The following is a 16,965-nucleotide window of genomic DNA, read 5'->3' on the forward strand; positions in this document are numbered from 1 at the left end:
CCTGTTCCTGGCGGCTCCGACCACCAGGAACAGGATGGCGGTGAGGGGTGTCGTGGGGCCCCTGGGGGCCCCTGCAGTGCCCATGCCAATGGCATGGGCACTGCAGGGGCCCCTGTAAGAGGGCCCCACTTTGTATTTCAGTGTCTGCTTTGCAGACACTGAAATACGCGACGGGTGCCACTGCACCCGTCGCACATACCCACTCCGCCGGCTCCATTCGGAGCCGGCTTCCTCGTGGGGAGGGGTTTCCCGCTGGGCTGGCGGGCGGCCCTCTGGCGGTCGCCCGCCAGCCCAGCGGGAAAGCCAGAATGGCCTCCGCGGTCTTTCGACCGCGGAGCGGCCATTTGGCGGCTCCCTCCAGGCAGAATGAGCCCCTGAGTATCCTCCTGTCGTAATGCCCCTTCTATCCTTGGAGCAATGATTCACCTAGATTGTGCTTATGGAGTGCAACATGTGAAAGTGGCAAATTACGATGGGAGGCTACTTGGCATCCTAATTGGCTGTTGAACCATCGGGGAGGAATTGGTATATTCTGGTGATGTTTATGGCACCCAAATCTACTTGAGCTGGGCTTTGTGATAAAATGTTATTTATTACATTTTACTCTATTATTCTAAGTTGTGTGAGATATCTCTTGTGTTGTATTTTCACTTTATTACTGTTGATGTGCTGCATAAATACTTAGCACAGTGCCTCTAAGGTAAACCTGATGGTCTTTGTGTCAAGCTACCAGAGGGTTAAGACAAGGTTAATTTAGTGACTGTGTGGTTCATCCTGACAAGGATTGTGGTTGTTGGTAGAGAACGGCTCCATCCTCCTCCCCAACCAATAGCCTGAATTCTTACTGTTATCTCCTGGAATATTGCTTCAGGCATGCACATGTTAGAACGATTTGATACTCTTTCTTATCTGGAAAAGTGTCAGATCTTAACGTTGCAAGCCACCACAGTATTTCCCAGGATAAAGTACATTCAGAAGAATGTTAAAAAGGTGCATGGAAAAACCCTTGTTGTGTTTAATAACAGTGGTGTCTTTAGAACTCTGAACCTCTAGGATAAGGTCATTCATGAACATAAATAATGTTAAATTATGCTACTGTGCATGGTTATGTGTGGCCAATATTTACTTCCTGCCAACAAAGAACATTAAGAGCATCCTAAAAAAAACGCAGTTCAGTTTACCCATGTTTTATTTATGTGGATAATTAATTTTTAATTGTTTGTTTGTCTCAGTATGAGAATGATCAATGACTAGGTACGGGGGGGATACATCAGCTAGGCCGACTGGATCATCAAGGAATAGGAACTTGTTTTAGATTATTCTTTTATAAATATCAACAGATATTTGATTGTGAAGAAATTTGAAATAGGATTTTGCTGAAAGCGTGTTCACGTCCCGCAAGTTACACTTTTAGTAGTAAAAAGCCAAGGAGCTGATAAGCCATTTCAATAAAAGACTCTTAATGAGGATACAACTCATTTGAAAATCTCTGTTGCAAACCCTGAATGAATTTAATCAGACAGCAAATTGGCAAAGGCAGAAGAGAAGGGGCTCCTGGCCCCTATGGCATCCCCCCGCAATTTCCAAAAAAGAACACAGAATTCTGAGCTGAATCTTTAGAGCCACTCTTCCTCAAAATCAGACTTTGTGGCTTTATCCAGCCCTCTTGCAGAGAATCAATAATATCTCCAATACTCAAAAGCGGGTACAAGTCCTTTCCAAAACACTATTGCATAGTTGCCCTTATTGACAATGAGGCAATATATTTTGCTGGAACACAACTAGAGGAGTTACTGGCATGGACAACGGAGATAGCAATAATAACACGTAACCCAACTGGGTTTTCAAAGTCTTCAGGAATGACAACAAATATCTAAGCCGTGTCTCCGCTGGTAGCTAATGTGAAGTTGAAACAGCTTCTTCGTTTTTGCTTTATTGCTTTATTGATTATAGGGCCAGTTTCGACCATGTGGAAGGGCCAGGCTTGGGGGGAAGCTTTCACAAAGGGGATACCCAAGGCTCTGCTGGATGTGCTAATCAACCTTCACCCAGACATATGGGTGCAAGTGAGGGTGGGAGAAGGAACGCACCTCTCAAGATGAGTACCTACGAGCAAAGGGCTGAAGCCAAGGTGTGTTCTGGCTCCTACCTTATCCAACCTTTTCCTGGCCGATCTGACCCAGGCACTCAAGATCTGTAACTCCCAGGCCCAGAGGCTGGGGGGCCTGGCGCTCTCAAGTTTCCTCTATGCTCTAGCTAATGAGTGGTAGCTCTAGTTTTAGTCAGCCACACATATGTAGGCCTACAGCATCTCCTAAACACAACACAGGAATACTCCAATAAAAATGGATTGAATATCAACCCTTACAAAACTTGCACTATGACGACTGACTGCAATAGGAAAATGCCACTGGCCTTGTTCAGGGGCAAGATGTGAATCTAGATGGCAACAGAATACAAATATCTAGGGATGATTTGAGATGAAGTAGGTAACTTTTTGAGACAGAGAGAGGTAATAAAAAAGAAAGGGCTGGCATTGGCAGTCTTGCTAAAGAATCTGAAATAAAAACTGAAGGGGCCATCACTGGGCGTGTAAAAACAACGCAAGGCCTGCCCGGATCCGAGAGTGCTGACCGAATCGACGCATCGCTCTCCTGCGGAGATAAGAAACAATGCGCCTCGACCTGACGAAAGGAGAACAACGCAAGGTCCTGCTCGTGAGTGAAATTGACGCATCGCAAGCCCTTTTTGATGCACACCCACCCGTGCGGGATTATTTTTGATGCACCAAAGGTATATTTTCACACTAATAGTGTTAGTGTGTGTTTTAAACTACATAAAGACTCTTTTTGCTTTTTAATTGATAACTTGACTTGTGTATTGTGGATTTTTGTCATTTTGGTCTTGTTTTGTTTAGATACATTTTTCATATTTTTCTAAACCTGTGTTGTGTCATTTTGTAGTGTTTTCATTGAGTTACTGTGTGTGTTGGTACAAATACTTTACACCTAGCACTCTGAAGTTAAGCCTACTACTCTGCCAGGCTACCAAGGGGGTAAGCAGGGGTTAGCTGAGGGTGATTCTCTTTTACCCTGACTAGAGTGAGGGTCCTTGATTGAACAGGGGGTAACCCGACTGTCAACCAAAGACCCCATTTCTAACATTGGTGATCAGCGGTTGGGATTTGGACTTGTATTTGTACTTGACATACAGTAATTAGGTGTACACTACTGTTTGAGTTCAGACCACTACGTGACCACATACTACTTGTCTTGTGATTCTGCTTTTTGTTCTCTGATGTCCTCCTGGAAATATTGCTAATATTTTTTAACTCTGGTTTTTGGTTGTGAAGCCTTTGCAGAATGGAAGTCAATTTCTGGCACCTATTTATCTATAAAAAGTGGCAGCTTAAGGCATTCTGCATGGAAAGGGGACTGGCTGTGAATAAGAAATCCAGAAGGGAGGATCTTGAGTAAGCCGTTTCAGTATGAGTTGAAACGTTGTCAGGCAACACCAGCAGATGAGTCTGAGGAGGAGGACTACTCTGAGGAGGAGGGCAGTGGCACTGAGGAGGGAACAGAAAGAGATGATTGGCTCCTAGCTCAAATCCTGAGTCTGGAAGAGGTAGAGGCAGAGCTTGAGAGGGCTGAGGAGAAGAGAGCCTTAGCCCTGGAAAAAAAAAGGTTGGCAGCTCAAGAGCTGAGTAGTGAAGAGCTGAAGCTGGAAGCCATGAGGGCTGAGACCAGTTCAGATGGTGGCAGCAAAAATATTGTATCCAGTGCAGATGAAAAAGTGCACATGCCCAGAGATGTGGTGCCCTACTTGAAGGAGGGAGTTAACACACACCAGGAGGTTCAGGGGTATGAGGTAGCTCCAGTAATGCACAGCTTCCCTGAGGTGGATTGGGGAACTGGCATAGGGAGTCAAATTCCTACTGATGGGAGGGACACTCTAGTGGCTCTAGGTGAGAGTGACAGGGAGAGGGGTTCCCCCCAGGAAGTAATCCTAGTTATGGAGTGTGAAGACATGCCAGAAGAGTGGGGGTTGAGTGTCAGGGACAGTCAGGTACTGTCTCACCAGTCTCAGGAGGGTGATGTTGGGTGCTTTTTTAAGGCTGAGTCACTGGATGGTTGGGTGAAGGGTACTTTGGTTAATTCATGTGAGGGGCTGTGTGATGTAATTGCTGGAGAAAATATGTCTAGTCCTTATTTTCCAGAGCTATTACAACACCAGGTGGAATGTGAGTTTTCTGACCGCAGGGAACTTACACGGGAGGCAGACCTCTGGGTGAGTACCAGAGAGTCTGAAGAGGCATTTGGGGTGCTCCTGAGAGGAGTGGTCTAGGTATTTCCTAACCAGGTAAGGTAGGGAAGGATTGCAGTGTCCCAGGTAGGGCCAGAGTAGTGGGATGGGCGAGGGACCCCATGTCCAGTCTCAGAGGAGAGGGAATGGGGATGGTTTGAGGCCCAAGGTGCCAAAGATCCGGTCCCAGGTCCTGGAGGGTTCCATGAGGAAACACCAGGAGGGGAGCCTAGCCTGTACCGTAGGGCCATCTGTTGAGGGAGACCCCACAGTGTCAGGAGAAATTGGGTGGGGGTGGCTGTAACCAGCGTCCCACCAGTTCTGGTGTCTGGCAGTACCACTCCTAGTGATGGGGTGCAAAAGTCCAGCCAGAGGGTTGCGAGGGGGTTGCAGACCCCAGTGGAGAACCTGGAGTGTTAGGGGTCAGCTCTGAGAGCACAGCCTCCCAGGAATGTCCTTGGGGAGACCCTTTCTGGGTTTGGGGGAATCCAGACTCTGTCAGATGGGCAGAGGTCAGGAGACCTGCACCAGCCAGAATCTTGTGTGGCCCTTCGGTACGGTGTGTCCCTTGAGGGGGGTAAGTGTGCCCCCCTGGAAGTCCTGGTGTGCCAGGCAATGGTTCAACCACAGGGTGGTGACTCTGGGTTGAATGATCAGGTTCAGGGGGTAAACTCTGACCTGATGGGGGGTAGGTGTGTTCCCAAGGAAGTCCTGGTGCGCCAGGCAGTGGTTCAACCGCAGGGTGGTGACTCTGGGTTTGATGACCAGGTTCAGAGGGTAAACTCTGACCTGGTGGGGGGTAGGTATGCCCCCAGGAAGTCCTGGGTTGCCATGCGGTGGTCCAGTCTGTGGGTACAGACCCTGTACTGGAGGGCCAGATTCAGGGTTTTCCCCCCTGACCTGGAGGAAGGGGCTACTGCTAACAGTGCCCCTACCATGTTATCTTCTGGGGGGCCACTCATAGTTGGGGGTGCAGGACCAGGAAGGGAGGGGTGGGGGAGGGAAGCCTCACCCCTGGCCCTAATCCAACCTGAAGGTACAGACCCCAGGTTGGAGGACCAGTTGTAGGCTAACATCCCTGCACTGGTAGGAGAATTGTGCAGGACTGCTTCTACAAGCACCCTGACAATTTTGGACTCTGGGGGTGTCGCCCCTTGTAGTAGTTTCTTGCCTCCAATTAGGGAGAAACCTGAAACAAGGCTTCCTGCCAAGCCAAGTGTTTTTTTCAATTGCAGCAAGTGTAATATGTGTAATATAGCTGTACATAAAACTTCTACGTTCAATTGCAATGGTAGTAAAACGTATATGATTTTGGACTTTATCAACTGCAACACCAAATTTGTAGTTTACATATTGATATGTGAATGTAAGAAAATCTACATAGGTAGTACCATCCGACCCTTAAAAGAAAGGATTCAGGAACACATGCGTGCGTTAAGAAGTAATGATCCATCATCTCCTATAGTTCGCCATGTAAACAAAGAACATCCCTCAACAGAGGTCCCTGAGATTAGATTCATGGGGATCAGTCAGACTAGGGCGCATCCCAGGGGTGGTAATCGTGAGTTAGAACTTAGAATGAATGAGGCAAAATGGATAATGAGACTTAAGAGTATAGAACTAGTCATGAATTTAGATCATGAAATGCATTACTTTTTATGATGGGATGATTGGAGGTAGATTAAAGTGGTAGGCAGGTCTTATAAGCATGTATAATGTGATTGATATATTTTTATAAACATGCATAATGTGATTGATACCCTTGAAATAATTGATGTGCTTATTGGAAAATGTCAATATTTTGAAAATTAGGAAATTATCTGATCACTAACATAACATGAGCACTGGGTGTTCCTATCGTTCTGACTTTCTGAAATGCATTTCCTTTTATGGTCCTTTTAAATGTTCCTTCTGTCTCATGCAGATTGTTTTCCATATAGACATAGACAAATGAGAATTTGTTATCTTGGCTATTTGAGTGTTCAGACTTTGGCCTTGAAAAATAGATGCTTTTCTCTTCTAACAGCATTGCTCACGGATTTAGTAATTTGTTGGTAACCTATTTGGAACGGTATTTGAGTTGGCATGAATGGCTGGCAGACGGTGTCTTAATCATGATACGAGGGGGACACGTACATACACATGTATGGAAAAGTATTGTCCATCTTTGCTTTCTACCTTACTATAAGTATGTCTTAATGTTGATGTTGAGCATTGTAGACACTTTGTAGAATGGGTATGGGGGACTGAACAAATAGTAGGTTATTTGGAATCTTTTCTTTGGCTTTTCACTATTTTTTGTAGGCTGTTCCAACTACTGTCATAGGTCGGTTATGTAAAAAAAAACTCTTTATCGAAATTTATAAATGCTGTTATACGGTGATGAGCCATTAAACATATATTCTTCAGCTGATTTGGAGTTGCTCACACTGAACATTGCGAGTCTTAAGTTGATCCTTGACCAATGATGCCAACAGGTGTACATGGATTGGAGATGTGGAGTTTCTATTCTAAGATGGCGCGCCGAATCACTATGTGATGAGAAATGGCACGGATATATTCAGACGGGATCGCGGCGTCCCCTTTCTATTTCTACTGTGTATAAGAGGGCGGTGGAGGAAAGCTAAGATTCGCGTTCGACTTGGTCGGGACATGCTGCCCTGGATTCCGGTGATCTTTTCAAGATAAAATATGGTAACTAAGAGGAACTTTTTGTGATTTCGGGGCATGATAAGTGGTATAGGTGAATACAGGGGTGACTGTTATAGTTTGATGGCGCGACATAGAATTATGTGATCGGGTGAAACGTTTTCGAAAGCAACATGCTATTTGATGTGACTTATACCGCATTTGGGTACATTATGTACAACTATGAAGAGTTTAAAATTATACAGTCTAATTCAAATATAGAGTAAGGTTGAGAGATTTTGTCTGAACAAGTTTTGGAATGTATCACTCAGGTATGTGACTATAATTTGGTTTTATTTTAGAGTTATTTCCTGTGACAAACTTGAGGAACATTGGAAATGGTTGTTTCGTATCCCTTATGGTTCTAAAATTTGGGTATACCCATCAAGGATTATTCTTCATGTAGATATGACAATTCAGACAGGTCAGTTGATACGTTGGGTCTAATATTTGGCAGCTTTATAACCTTTTTTAAAAAAATTTTTTAGACAGGCTCTAACCTCTGCTTTTATATCCTTAATGGCTTCTTAGAACTATACGGATGAAGACCATATTTAAGGAGGTATTGATCCATGTCTATGTCATTCTGGAAATCGGTTATTCACAAAATTGCTTGCTAACTTATATAGACACTCTTTGGGTCTTCTTATTTTTTGTTTGACCTGTGGTCTCTGTCCTCTTTTTCTTTCTCTAATGGGGATTTTTCATTGGATTAATTGGGTTAGAGACTTTTGTTCAGTATATTGTGCATGGTGTTGGCTTATGGTATGTGGCTTGCCTTTTCTTGTTTTCTTTTTCAAGACTTTTTGAGGTGATTATTCTAACAAGTGGACTGGGTACATAGGGTATACACATTGTGAGGAATGTATTTGTCATATTTGTATTTTCGATTGTGTATTTTACAATAATATGCAATCTATGTTATTGTTTAAACAGACTTGATAAAGTCCGTAATAGGACGAAACACGTGTCGGCTGTATTCCATATCTCACAGGCTGAAGGAATCTTTGGATGGACTTATCCTGGACCACATTACTTGATGTTGTGTTGGATATTGTTTCTTTTTGTAATCACTCAAAATATTGGGTCCAGGTTTAAATTGCTATATCAATGATTGGTCTTTGCATTGATGTAATGAATAGGTTCGCCAAAAATGGGATTTAGTTTTTAATATGTATGTTTGTACTCATTAAATATATTTTGTTTACATTTTTTGCTCGCCACATACAAATTACTGGATAATATTGTTTGGGTATTGGATGGCTTGACTATGGAGCGCTTGTGAATCCATTACATTTTTTTTGACTACTTTTTATACTATTGGTATGCTCCACAAGATGTGTTTGTAAGTAAGGGTACAATGCCCCAGAGGGAGGACCAAGGTCAGGTTGTCATCCCTGACCTGGTGGAAGAGAGAGTGATCAAAGGGTGCCAGGCACCTTGGGCTACCGCCCCTAACTCTCTACAGTCACAGTGGTTGGAGAGGCCTGAGGTCGGGCTCTCATCCCTGACAGTTGTCAGGGATCACCGTGGCTTGCTGTCCTGGTGGACAGAGTCACCCCTGGGGGGGGGAACGAGTGTCACACCCCGGGGGTGGAGTGGGCAACACCACTGTGTTGGCCTTGGTGGTGCTATCTACCCCCTGGGATACCTCTGTGAGCAAAGTAAAGTTAGGTGCTGCACAGATGGTATCTGCAGATGAGGAGAAGGGTTCCCGATGGGTTAGCTTAGTGGGCCCTGAGAGTATGGGCAAAGGGATCCAGCTGGAGTCAGGAAGGCATAGAACTGGAACATGCCCCTGCTGTTGTGGGCCTGGGTCCTTGTTCTCTCGCCCCAATCAGGAAAGTACGTCAAGGTATTGATGGTTCTCCTCTGGCTTTAAGCTGGTAGGGGGTCGTGTTGGACTTTTTTTTGCTTATGCTGGGTCATCCCCAATCTTTTTGCCTCCTGCCTTCTACCACAGCTACCCACTGCTAAAGTGCATATGCTTTCTGTGTAAATTGTATGTAATTGGTTTATCCATGATTGGCATATTTGATTTACTAGTAAGCCCCTAGTAAAGTGCACTAGAGGTGCCAGGCCTGTAAATCAAATGCTACTAGTGGGCCTGCAGCACTGGTTGTGCCACCCACATAAGTAGCTCTGTAATCATGTCTCAGACCTGCCACTGCAGTGTCTGTGTGTGCAGTTTTAACTGTAAATGCGACTTGGCAAGTGTACCCACTTGCCAGGCCCAAACCTTCCCTTTTCTTACATGTCAGACACCCCTAAGGTAGGCCCTAGGTAGCCCCAAGGGCAGGGTGCAGTGTATGGTTAAGGTAGGACATTTAGTAATGTGTTTTATATGTCCTGACAGTGAAATATGGCTAAATTCGTTTTTCACTGTTGCAAGGCCTGTCCCTCTAATAGGTTAACATGGGGACTACCTTTAAATCTGATTAAAGTGTAGATTCCCTTTGGGAGCGGATGGACGTGTGGAGTTTGGGGTCTCTGAGCTCACAATTTAAAAATACATCTTTTAGTAAAGTTGATTTTAAGATTGTGTGTTTGAAAATGCCACTTTTAGAAAGTGAGCATTTTCTTGCTTATACCATTTCTGTGACTCTGCCTGTTTGTGGATTCCCTGTCTCGGTCAGTTTGACAGTTGGGCTGGTTGCACCTCACACTAGACAGTGACACAAAGCGAGCTGGAGTGTAGCCTGCATAGCCTGATGAGCCATCTGTGCTAGGAGGGAGGGGAGGAGTGGGCTTACACCTGAAAGGGCTGTGCCTGTCCTCACACAATGCAGTCTCCAACCCCCTGGTGAGTGTCTGGGGCCTGGCCTGGGCAAGGCAGGAATTCACATTCACAAGAGACTTTACTTTGAAATAGGCCTACTTCAAAGGAGAAATTGGGTATAAGAAGGGCACCCAAAACCACAGACTTTAGAAACACTTCTGGAAACAAGAGGAACCTCTGCCTGGAGAAGAGCTGAAGAGCTGAGGACGAAGAGCTGCCCTGCCTGTAACTGTGCTTTGTGGAGCTATCCTGAAGTTGCTGCTTCTGCCAGAGTAAGAGGGCAAAGACTGGACTTTGTGTGGCTTCCATCTTGAGAAGAAATCTCCAAGGGCTTGATTTAGAGCTTGCCTCCTGTTGTTTGAAGTCTCAGGGACAGCAAAGACTTCTCTCTGCCAGCACCTTGAGTCTCTGGAGAGACTCCTACTCTGCCCTGTGGTGCTCATCCAGTTCCTGGGACCCTGAAAGGAGAAGCTGGCAGCCTAATGAAAAAGAAATCCACGCACAGAGCGCCGTGCGGGGAAAAGATTGATGCGACTCCGATCTCCGGCTGAAGAAACGACGCGCCGGCGGCTCTGAGGCTGAAAATCGATGCTCGCCGGAAACGTGACCGAAGAAACGACGCACGGAGTGGGAGAAACGACGTGCAGCATTGCTGATGGAGGCTGGGAAATTGCAGCCCGGGCTGTGTGGTTTTCAGATCATCATGCGGCTGGATTTCCAACTCAAGTACTGCTGGGCGTGTAAAAACAACGCAAGGCCTGCCCAGACCTGAGAAAAGAAACGACGTGCCCCAACCCGACGAAAGGAGAAACGACGCAAGGTCCCGCTCGTGAGTTGAATCGATGCATCGCAAGCCCTTTTTGACACACATGCACCCGTGCGGGGTTATTTTTGACGCACCCAAGGTACATTCTCATGGTAACAGTGTTTGTGTGTGTTTTAAACTACATAAAGACTGTTTTTGCTTTTTAAATGATAACTTGACTTGTGTATTGTGGATTTTTGTTGTTTTGGTCTTTTTTTGTTTAGATAAATATTTCCTATTTTTCTAAACCTGTGTTGTTTCATTTTGTAGTGTTTTCATTGAGTTACTGTGTGTGTTGGTACAAATACTTTACACCTAGCACTCTGAAGTTAAGCATACTGCTCTGCCAATATACCATGGGGGTGAGCAGGGGTTAGCTAAGGGTGATTCTCTTTTATCCTGACTAGAGTGTGGGTCCTTGCTTGAACAGGGGGGTAACCTGACTGTCAACGAAAGACCCCATTTCTAACAATAAAGAATTACTGTGCCTTTTTTCTACTTTTACTAATAGAGTGTTAAGCATTTCACAGACGATTAACAATGGTGTGTAAGAGTACATGAACGAGTCCTCCTTTAGTGATACTTTTCACATTGATAAAGTATTTTGTGTCACTTTTCCACGTTATGACTTTAAAGCAGTGGTTCTTAACCTGTGGTCAGGGGTCACCTTGGGATCCACAAAGCCTACTCAGTTGGTCCTCAACTGCTTAGACAACTAAATAATATTAACAGATTAATAAAATGTATAGAAATTAAGAAGCAAAATGCAAGCTTGAATATTTTAAAACGTTCTCCAAGTGTGAAGTAATTTGAAATTGGAGGCTCAAAAATAAAGATAGTATCCTCAGATTGATTAATGGGAGCAAGTGCATGAAACTGAATATACCTAAATTAAATTTAAAAAAGCTTCATAATTTCCATTAAAATTGAAAATTAGATTTTTTTACATTTGTTTGTGAATTAAATAAAATATCTCAGAATGTTTGTATTTATATAATGAGTGTCTTTGTCTGTATTTTTTCTATATTGTTTTGCAGTTGAATTCATTGAAAATGCTTAACTTGTGGTCCACGGCTTCTAATAAGGCCACAGTGGGGGGGGCCTGGATTCCAATAATGATTCAGTGGCAGTCCCCGGGTTATAGTAATGATTAAGTGAGGTCAATGGAACTCTAAAGATTAAGAACCTCTGATTTAGGGCACATACCGTTTTGTGAATCAGTGTTAAACACATAATAAAAGCTGTGTGGAAATATTTTATAGTACTTCGTGACCTAGAGTTTGGTTATTTGTTATATTTAATATGGCTCTGGTAATTGACATGTCCAGGAAGTATCAACGTAAATATCACCTGAGTCTATATTGAACCACTGTACAATTGCACATTATAATTACTCATGTTTCTTTCGGGAATATTGGTTCACCATTTTTCCTGTCGAACTAGAGAGCTCAGCAAAATCATACCTATCTCTTGAGAAAAAGGTCCTTGTCTTTAATCATACAACTGGAGAGAGAGGCTGTTGCCCACTGCAGGAAGGGATCTGCATATTTTGGTTTTCATCAGATGCATATTTGATCTTCAGTGTGATCGAATACAGTTTACAAACTGTGACTGCAGAAAGTTTACAAAAAATGAAACTCTCAACAGGTTTTTATAATTCTTTAATTTTATTTACTTTCGTGTCTAGGTAGTACCATTCTTGAATCCACAATGCTTTAAAAAAATAAATTAGTTTTTACCAATTTTTAGAAACTGGACATGTTTGACAAATGTTTTATGAGAGAATTCGACTGGTGCTAGTTGACCCACATCTCGCTAATCGATGAAAGGCAAGTAGAGATGAGGAATACTTTACCTTCTCCTCAAGCATCATAAGACAAATATACATATGAGCAAATTGGAATAACCCTGTACATATGCAGATAATTTAGAATGCCCTGTTTAATAAAAGTTCAATTGAACAGTGACAATGTAGTGGCCTGCCAAGTACTAGGCGAGTCCAATGTTAACAATTTCTGGGCCTTAAGAGAAGGGATATACATTTTAGAGGACGCACATAATGTCTGAGACCTGTACAAAACATGCCTGAGGTCCCAGAATACATCAAAAACAGATCCTATGAAAATAGAGATTCATAATGGCAAAACAGACAGCACAGACCAGAATATTCTGGTGACCAACGAAAAAGGTTCTCCAGGAACCCTGGAACGGATTTATTATAAAAGTTTATCCTTGATACCATGTTCTGTCCAGATGTCACACTTTCTAATATTCAATATTTTAATAAGTCAACTTTTCTGGGGAAAACAGCATGAATGAATAAAACCTGTCACACTTCAATAGGCATCTTCCTCGTCTATCTGGAGTGATAAAATGTAAAGATCTTTCAGTAACCAAAAAGCATTACCCTTCATGATTCAATGGACTTCAATAAAGAAAAAAAACATTGTTTGGAAAAGTCATTCCTGGATCCACATTGTTTAATAACTCAGGGCCTATCTTCGAGTTTGGCGGAGGGGGTTACTCAGTCACAAATGTGACGGATATCCCATCTGCCGTATTGCAATACCATAATAGCCTATGGAGATCGTAATGCAGCGGGCAAGATATCTGTCATGTTTGTGACAGAGTAACCCATCCGTCAAGCTCTAAATCAGGTCCTTAATCTTATTATTCTTTTCAGTCTGTTTAAGATGACATAGGTGGGAGAAGGCCCTATATAACCACAAAAAGTATGCATACTTGTCTTAAATGAATTGAAAAGAGATTAAAAGAGCCTTCTGTCAATTATATCACAATACATCTCAAAACCCAAGCAGACATCATCAAACAAAGCAACATTATATAAGCCCTATTGTTGGTGATTGTTAGCGATGCAGGGCTGGGGAAAGATATGTTTTTCTTTACACAGTATAGTTACATAAAGAATATTTGAATATGCCAAGAGGCAACTGTTTTGTTTGGAAAGTTGACACAACTAACTGACATCCATTTTTCTTTTATCTGCAGACACATCTAAAAGGAAAATGAAACCTGCCATTTATTTGTATTTGGTGATCAGTGTGCTTCATGGCATGATCCTCTGTGATCATCATCAGGACCACGATGAGAAAGATCACCACCATCATAAAAATCACCATGGACATGATCCCATTGAACACGAACAACCAGGAAAGCAAAGCATGGCTTGCCACAAAATAGCATCCAGAAATGCGGAATTTGCATTTAATCTGTACAAGCAAATCAGTAAAGGCGGAAGCTCCGATAATGTCTTTTTTTCACCGGTGTCCATCTCCACTGTCATCAGCATGCTGTCTCTTGGTGCCAAGTCTTTGACTTTCGATCAGATCATTGCAGGTCTAGGATTTAATCTTACTGATACCTCAAAGGAAGAAATATATTTAGGCTTCCAGCATCTCCTCCATGTGTTGAACAATCCTAACAGTGAACTGCAGCTGAACATAGCCAATGCCCTCTTCATAGACAACAATCTGAAAGTACTGCCAAAATTTACAGAGGATGTCAAAAAATATTATGACTCCGAAGCATTCTCTTCGGATTTCACCCAAAGTGAAGAAGCAAAGAAGCAGATTAATGATTATGTCGAGAAACACACCAATGGAAAAATTGTGGATTTGCTGCAGAGTCTTGATCACAGCACGCAAATGGTTCTTGTTAACTGCATTTTCTTTAAAGGTAAAATATAAGTATTTCTTAGTTATGTAAGTAGACACAATGTAACTACTGGTTTCATTATGTGCACAAAGTCCCAGAAACTTGCATTTTTATCACTGAAGTTGCATAGTTCTACAAATTGTTACGCTTAAAGGGAAATATAGTAGGAATAGAAGAAAGAGACACATGGTGACATTTAGACCCAAGCGAGTGAACCACCAGTCCACCAGATCATAAAAGATCCTGACTCCCCCCCACTCTGGTGGTGCCATATTTTGAGATCCGCCTGCCTGGAGGGAATCTCACAGCCTTTAGTGCATCTATTGGTGCCGTGAAAGAACAGAACACACAGCAGTATTCCATGCAGATGCTATGTTTGATCGGCCAATGGTCATTGACAGATTTCTCTACCCAGGCCCACTATGCCTCATATAGTGGTCCTAGGGAGGGAAATGTATTGACAGGGAGCAGCAACTATCACTATGACTTGGCAACTCATTGGCAGTTGGATCATCAGATAAAGGGTTTCTGAAGGCAAAGCCATCTGAGGTTTTGCTGTTGGAAACCTAACTGTTGCCTTACCGCTAAATGTGGCCTTTGGATCTACAATATTTTGCAGTGGAAAAGTCCACTAATTATATAAGAGCATGTACAAACCTTTTACACCAAACTATGGTTGCAGGGACTGGCAAAAATTGCAAACAGGAATAGAAGTACTAAACCAAGGTGCACCGTAAAAGATTCATGAAAAAACGTCTTAAGTCGAAACAAGTTAGGATACGGAGGAATAAAGGGGAGGCGGTAGTGGCAAGAGACAAGCCCTCCGGAAAATAACAAAATTATCAATTAAAAAAAGGAATCAACACCACAGCTCGACAAATTGTAAAATTAGAATTGCAATGTATAAACATTGGATCTGATTCGGTCTAATGAGTGTTCCATAAATCTATGTAACGGTCCCGCGCGCATGAAATGTGTAAATCTGAGAGATTAACGTCAGATAACTGCTTCCTTACGTGCATCGAAATCCAGGCAAACTCATGCCCACATGGCATTTGCATGCTCAATTACTGGTTGCCGTTTTGTTCATAGAGAATCCCTACATTTTTGCATGAAAGTTTTTTTAGCTGCAAGCATTCATATTTTAGGCACGTGCAAAAGCCGCATGTTTACGTTTTTTTAATTTCTCCATTCGATGCGTTGACGTCGGTGCACGACACATCAAAATGCAGTGGCGGTTGGTGAAGTTTGAGAGTGGTGGGGCTGGGCTTGGCCCGGGGTTGGGGGAGGAAGAGGATTACATTTTGGGGGGAGGGAGCATGGCAATTTTTGGGATGCTAGACACCATTTCAGTGTTTTCAATGTGGCACCAACCCATTTTTCTAAGTACAATCCATGTTATTTCCACATTATTGTGGGCTACTTAACATTGATCAGCAGATGGGGACTAGTGAAGAATTAGCCTTCCTTTGCAATATTACGTGATTACTTTAGTGGTTGAGTCCTTCTCCACCCCCACATCCCCTACATGTTATCGTATAGCGTATTATGTGCACTACAGTGGCTAGCATGGTTTTAAATCACATATATCATGTTAATTGTACTGTCTGTTTTTACACCAACACTAAGATGGTGTCTGGAGAGAATCTGTCTCCCTGGCCACACAACATGTTTGCACTAACAGATGAATCCATCACTGCCCCCTAAACATGTTAATGGGCAGTTTCAACATATACCGTGTTTGGCATGCGTTTCGGTCACAACTGTGCGCACACTTGGCACCTTCCCCTGCAGGAGTTTTAATGGGTTTGCATGCCCTTTGGGGACTTCTGGCCCAGCGTTAACTATATCTGCTCTGTGGCTGGTTCAAGGGAGAAGCCAGAAAATTGAAACACCACGCACTTCGAACAAAAGCTCTTACTATATGGCACCAAGCAAACAAAGCAAGTCATCACATCCCTTCCCAAAAGAGCGCTCCTGTTTTAATTGTATCCATTCCCCATTTCCTCCTTCCATTCGCCTGCTGATATCCACCATTTCATTCTGTCATTTATTCATTCTTTCATCCATCATTCAGTCTTTCACCATTCTGTCTGTCCACCCATACATTTCCAGTCTATCCATTCATCTCAATATGTAGCCATCTAACCTATCCATCCACGCACCTATCATTCATCCATCCTTTCACACATCCATCTTTTCAGTCACTCACTCATTGATCCATCCACCCTTTCATCAATCCATCGACCCTACCTTTCACTCATCCATCCGTTATTTCCCTCATCCATTTATCCATCCTTTAATCCATTTATCAATCCACCTTCCCTTTCACTCATCCATCCATACTTTCACTCAGCCATCCTTTCACTCATCCATCCATCATTTTATCTCTCATAATCTTTCCATCCATCCCTCATCCACCTATCCATCCACCTTTCACTCACCCATCAATTCACTCTTTAATCCATCTATCTACCCTCCCTTTCAATCATCTATCCATTTTTTCACTCATCCACCCATCCACCCTTTAATCTATGCATCAACCCACTTTCACTCATCAATTCATTTGTCTACTCATCCATCCTTTCACTCATCCGTGCATTCCTTCGTTCATCCATCTATCCACACTTTCACTCCATCTATCCATACCATCACTCAACCATCCATACCTTCTCTCATCATCCATCCACCCTTTCATTCACCCATCCATACTTTC

General features: G+C 43.1%; 1 protein-coding gene across 3 annotated transcripts in view; it reads left to right on the top strand.

The window, feature by feature from the left end:
* The window catches only part of LOC138260182 (alpha-1-antitrypsin-like), a 78,856-nt gene that overhangs the window by 17,781 nt on the left and 44,110 nt on the right, over positions 1-16,965 (top strand). For all 3 annotated transcript variants that reach the window (XM_069208427.1, XM_069208426.1, XM_069208428.1), the window contains exon 2: positions 13,584-14,270. In XM_069208427.1, coding sequence (XP_069064528.1) covers positions 13,601-14,270 — 670 coding nt within the window. In that variant the 5' untranslated portion in view covers positions 13,584-13,600. The remainder of the gene's footprint in view (positions 1-13,583; positions 14,271-16,965) is intronic.

Source organism: Pleurodeles waltl, chromosome 9 (genome assembly GCF_031143425.1).
Source record: "Pleurodeles waltl isolate 20211129_DDA chromosome 9, aPleWal1.hap1.20221129, whole genome shotgun sequence".
NCBI classification, from domain to species: domain Eukaryota; kingdom Metazoa; phylum Chordata; class Amphibia; order Caudata; family Salamandridae; genus Pleurodeles; species Pleurodeles waltl.